Genomic DNA, 5196 nt, shown 5'->3' with positions numbered 1-5196 from the left:
CAGGGCTGGACGTGGGCGGACGTCGCACCTCGAGTTCGTCGGCTGCCTCGCCCAGGGCGGCGAGCTGCAGAAAGCGCGTGCAGTACATGACCAAGGTCCCCCCAGGAACTCGACGTCGGCTTCGCCAACCTGTACACGCGCCTCGGCCGCGGCGCCGCCGCCAAGGATGTCAGCGTCGTCGGCACCGTGCTCGGCAAGGACCGCACCTTTTGCAACCTGCCCAAGCGCGGCGACGCTGGCGTCTGGAAGCCGGCCGTCAACGACAAGGCCGAGGAGGAGACGCAGGCGCACATGGCCATGTTTGAGAGGAAGAACAACCCCGGCTACGAAGCGCTGGCGCGGGACGCGACGGACCTGATCGCGACGTGGACGAGGAACGCGTGGTACGAGAGCAGCGTCGAGGACGCGCCCGCGCTGAAACAGTCGGCCGAGGAGGACGGCTCGTCGCGACAAGAGGAGCGCAGGCCGATGGAGGAGAAGGTGCTGGGTCAGGAGGAGAATCCATGGGCGTGAATGGCGATTATGATTATGTGTTTCCTACGATCTCTGGTCTGGCCGGTGGTGGCCTTGCTGTATCTTGTTTCCGTTTCATACCGGCCTGTTTCTATAGCCCAGGGGCACTGTTGCCGTCTACTCTATCCTGCCCCCTTTTTGGATGCATATCCTTTGTGGATGCGGAACTGTGAAAACCCGAAATCGTGAAGACTCCCTCTACTGGGTCTTGGCAGACCCGACCTGCTCAGCCTTCAAGCTGCGCATGACCTTTCTCCTCTGCTTCATCATGTACGTGTACAGAATATAGGAACCTGGAAGGGTCAGTACTTTGCTTTTTAAGCGCACTTCTAGTCGTCGACATACCAGGGACGTAGATGGCCAGGATGGCGTAGCTCAGATACGGCACGAGCTCGCCGTAGGCCTTGGCGGGCTCGGCGGCAAGGTAGATGAGGGCGCACTCGCTGGCGATGCCGATGGGGTAGAGCAGGAAAAAGGTGTTGTAGCGCAGCCAGACGAGGGCCTTGGGCTGCAGGCCGCTCAGGGTCAGGGCAAAGTAGGAGTAGCGGATGACCTCGGTGACGCTCCAGGCGAGGAGCATCGAGGTGTAAAAGGGGCTGCGGGCGAGCCAGGGGAAGGGCCAGACGACGCCCCAGACGAGGAGGTAGCGGCTCAGGACCTGCATGAGGGTTGTCGGGACGGGTGAGCGGACGACGCCTGGGAGGTCGCTGTTAGCGAAGGCTGCCGCCGACGGGCCCTCTTCTTGGGAGGAGGGGGAGGAGCAGGGGGGAACGCACCGAGGAGGGCGTGCAGGACTTCCATGCCGGCCATGGTCTGGGTCCATCGTGTCCAGTCGCCGACGCCGAGGTGGACAAAGTCGGGCCCGCGGAGGTAGAAGAGCGCAACAGTGCGGCCGAGCACGACGAGCCAGGCGATGGCCGAGAGGGCGTTGTAGAGGATTAGGTAGGCATTCTTGACGGGCGAGGATTTGCGCTGCGGCTTTGCCGGGGCTGCTGCTGGGTCGGCCATTTTGAAGTGCTGTCGGGAATGGATGCTAGGCGGGGAGGGCTATGGACGTTTCTCGTGGGATGTTCCAGGAGCCGACAAAAGTCGAAATGCGATTTTGAGATTGGCAATTGATGGACCTCGGCGATTTTTGGCGGGAGCTCAATCTGTCATTGTGGTTGAGGATTCATCACGCGATGATTGGTCGACATATTTGGTGGGGCCAAAGGTCATCCAGAGGTCATCTTCTTCTTCTTCTTCTTCGCCCTTCACTCAAGGCCTTCCCTTTGCTGAATCACGACCACAAAGCAAGTGTCTTGTGATATCGCAATGCGGGCCTATCGATCCTGGTCTTCCCATACCTGGGACTCGATTCATGTATGTTCGTGCGACCATTGCATGCCCGTCATGTCCGGCCCAAACATGTGACAACCTTGCTGGATGCAAAGTGGTTGGGCTGCTAGACCACCCCCTTAGGTGATACTTCCCACAACAAGGCTGTTCAGAACCTTGAGGTCCGGCTGGCAGACTGTCGAGAGGCTTCGGAGATACCACGAGAAGTCATTTTTACCGCTGATATATATAAAATGCCATCCTCAGTCATCGTGTCCGACCACTCAACACATAATTCGATGGTCTACATTTAGCAGACACCTTCTCAAACACAGTCAGACTCGTATACCTTCCAATTTGAGTGGCACCAGGAAGTGGCCGCTTCTCAAGATGAACTGCAGCGCAAGCTCTCCCGAAGATGTGCTGCCCAACGCCGACAAGCTCAAAGGACGTGAAAATTGGGATGAATGGGCAGTCCGTGTCGGGCGCATCCTCAAACGTCACAACCTCTTCTTCGTCACCACGATACGGGAACCGCATGTCAACTCCATGAGAGGCAGAAGCGACAAGGCGATGGCCATGATTCGCCAAAATTGCGGCCCGAGCGTGCTGGCGGCCCAAGAAGGGCAGTGCTCGAATGCCTGGGTCATGTGGAGGAGACTCGACTATCTCTACAGCCCTAATCACCAAGGCACCACTCTCAATCGTAGAAACTTTCAGGCGCGGCTGCTGCATGATGTTCATGTATTCAACACCATGTTCAACAGGCGATTCTGCCAGATATACGGAAGCTCCTACTTGGACGGCCGAGGATCCACATCCATCCCCTCGGCGCGCCTTGCCTACTACGACCTTGTTTTTGACGTCTATGACGGCTGGGTCTGCAGGCGGAAGGAGAGAGAGAAAGGGGAGAACAACGTTTCTCTGTTTGCTATACAGGATGAGCTGGCCGATTATGTGTCCGTTCTGGACTTTTCCATAGAGAGATGCTATGGCATCGTGCCCCCGGTCAACACGATGTCTGGCTTTGAGCCGGACAGTAGAGGGAATAATTCGAATTTCTCTCCGTCCGAGAGTGATTCCAACACAGGTAAATCGAACCAGCAACGCACAGGTGAGAAGCAGTCTCCCATGACAGGCGGCGCACGACCTAGGCCAAGGTCTCGACGGACTCGCCCTGACGAAAAGACTTTCAATCCCTTGTACCTCTCCATCAAGACAGTGTTTTTGATCTTGGCCTTCAGGATGTGTCACTTGTCTGCTTCTTGGCATCTGCCATGGATACACGCCGACGTGCGTACCGAGCAACAAGTTGACTGCGCTGGAGGAGACTGTCCTCTACCTATCCTTGCTGTGGCAGACATGGCGACGACTGTCGTTTCCTCCATGGCGCCTGGTACTCTAGGCTGACCGCTCCCTGGTTCTTGGTCGTCTTTGGACGAATTTCGCTACTGAATCCTTGGGTACCGGGGACATTGTATAGTGGACTCTCTGGATAACGCCAGGGCATGGGGGCACATATCTTCTGTACTGCATCAAATGAGATCGCGTCTGTACGACTGGGGCACAGAAATCGTGGTAGGGGAACATGTTGAGTCATGGTGGTCGCTGAGCTTCAATAGATAAACACCTTGATACACTTCCAGGGACCGGTTCGTGAGTGTGATGAGCTTCAGCCCAATACAAACATTCAAGTACCATTGTCGCTACTTGTCACTACGCCGAAAGGGGAACAAAACACCAGCTGCTCTGCCAGCGACTGCGAGGCGAATAAAGACAATGCTCAAAGCTGAAGAAGGCATAGTCACTGCATTTTATCAGCCTCCACACACAATCCCCCGCAATCTCCCCGCATTCCCCCACATCCCGTAACCTTCATCACCAACACTCGTCTTTCCCCAGAACCCGACCCGAATGACCCGACATTCAGAAGATACGCAGCATACGAGGCGCCTCAGAAGGGCCCGAACCGAAGCAGCCATGACTAACATGTTCCAGTGTGGTCAGTGTCAACGGCAGTACAAGAGATTGGATCACCTTGCCCGCCATGTCCGCTCACGTGAGAAACGCCAGGGCTCCTGACCGCGAGCACGAAGTTGGTCACTCGCTAATGCCTCCTTGCAGATACACAGAACAGGCCGCACAAGTGTACCATTTGCTTCAAGGCCTTCACTCGCACGTAAGTGGATCGCCATGATCCAACTCCGGGCTTGGGCGCCAGGGACCTCGGCGGCTAAAAGTATACCAGAGACCTGCTCAAAAGGCACGCCGCAAGTCATGCGAATACCGGCTCTGACCAGTCGGGCACGGCGCATAGGCTTCAGGGAGTCGATGCGACCCCGAACAGGGTGACCAAGGCTTGCCGTGCCTGTGCTTCCAATCACCTCCGCTGTACCGAGACCAAGCCTTGCTCTCGCTGTGTGGAAAAGGGTCTCGACTGTCGGTGGTCGAACCCTGCAGAAGGGCTTGAGAATGGGGACTCATCGGATGAGGGGAGTGACATGGATACCAACATGCAGTCCGAGGCAGACGTCTCATCGGGCATCCTCGCCCAGGACGGACAATCCACCGTCGATTCTCACGGTCTGGGCATCGGCATGGCGGCCACATCGAGCGCACCCACCGGCACTTCTCTCTATGCTCCTCAGTCAGGACACCATAGCGGTCTGTTGGCTCATGCAACTTCGGGAACGTTCACTCCCATGCGCACATCCATTCAGTCGCAAGGTAGGTCTATGAACACGCATGTGACACCTCTCAACACTGACGACGTACTTCAGCGCAAAGTCCAAACCCAAACTTTGACGTCAACCTGCTCTTCTCAGACTTTCCAGATTTGGGCCTTGTTTCTGGGTCTTGGACAACCCCTATTCCCACGACTGTACCCTTCGATGCCGCTATCGAGCTAGATGATATGGACCTTCAATTCCTCGATACGTACAACACAACAGTACCCTTCGAGTTTGGAGGACCTTCAGAAGCAGGAACCTCACACTCACGTTTACAGGCCGATCAGAATGAGCCGGCTTCATCAACGTCGAACCAAATTCGCGCAGAAGCGTTCCGAAACTTTCAGTGGAGGTTTAGGCCCAGTGTCAACGATCACGCCGGGGCCGAGGAGCACAACCTCTCATTACCCGAGGCCATTGACACGACGTCGCCGGAGTCGCGTTTATCTGTAAATCTAAGAATAACGTGCGCTCGGCTCAAGAGCTCCATTCGTGACCGCATCTTGACCTTGGTGATCAAGAGCTGCCGACCAGGCAACTTATCCAAAGCGGTGTCCTCCTTTCCCCTCCGTTGAGCTCCTAGATACCCTTGGTCAGATTACCTCGGATCCCCATGCCAGGACAGACTCCTACATCC

At 56.4% G+C, this 5196-nt stretch overlaps 4 protein-coding genes across 4 annotated transcripts in view; 3 read left to right on the top strand and 1 right to left on the bottom strand.

The window, feature by feature from the left end:
* The window catches only part of VDBG_02621 (conserved hypothetical protein), a gene marked incomplete at both ends in the record, with an annotated part of 1426 nt that extends 913 nt beyond the window's left edge, over positions 1-513 (top strand). Inside the window, one exon of the mRNA XM_003006436.1 lies at positions 106-513. Within this exon, the coding sequence (XP_003006482.1) occupies positions 106-513 (408 nt within the window). The remainder of the gene's footprint in view (positions 1-105) is intronic.
* A 198-nt stretch (positions 514-711) lies between these two features.
* On the bottom strand, positions 712-1521 carry VDBG_02620 (protein tyrosine phosphatase; the record flags this gene model as incomplete). Its single annotated transcript, XM_003006435.1, has 3 exons — positions 712-806; positions 859-1209; positions 1290-1521. 3 exons carry the CDS (start codon positions 1519-1521, stop codon positions 712-714), a joined length of 678 nt encoding a protein of 225 aa, XP_003006481.1.
* A 699-nt stretch (positions 1522-2220) lies between these two features.
* Positions 2221-3235, top strand: VDBG_02619 (predicted protein; the record flags this gene model as incomplete). The annotated part of the gene is made up of 2 exons (XM_003006434.1): positions 2221-2944; positions 3075-3235. The coding sequence occupies 2 exons, from the start codon at positions 2221-2223 to the stop codon at positions 3233-3235; spliced, it is 885 nt and encodes a 294-aa protein (XP_003006480.1).
* A 642-nt stretch (positions 3236-3877) lies between these two features.
* The window catches only part of VDBG_02618 (C2H2 type zinc finger domain-containing protein), a gene marked incomplete at both ends in the record, with an annotated part of 2906 nt that continues 1587 nt past the window's right edge, over positions 3878-5196 (top strand). Inside the window, 4 exons of the mRNA XM_003006433.1 lie at positions 3878-3925; positions 3963-4009; positions 4079-4557; positions 4611-5008. Of these exons, the coding sequence (XP_003006479.1) occupies positions 3878-3925; positions 3963-4009; positions 4079-4557; positions 4611-5008 (972 nt within the window). The remainder of the gene's footprint in view (positions 3926-3962; positions 4010-4078; positions 4558-4610; positions 5009-5196) is intronic.

The sequence above is a fragment of the Verticillium alfalfae genome, genomic scaffold (genome assembly GCF_000150825.1).
Source record: "Verticillium alfalfae VaMs.102 supercont1.3 genomic scaffold, whole genome shotgun sequence".
Taxonomy (NCBI): domain Eukaryota; kingdom Fungi; phylum Ascomycota; class Sordariomycetes; order Glomerellales; family Plectosphaerellaceae; genus Verticillium; species Verticillium alfalfae.
This window is presented reverse-complemented; position numbering and strand designations above follow the sequence as displayed.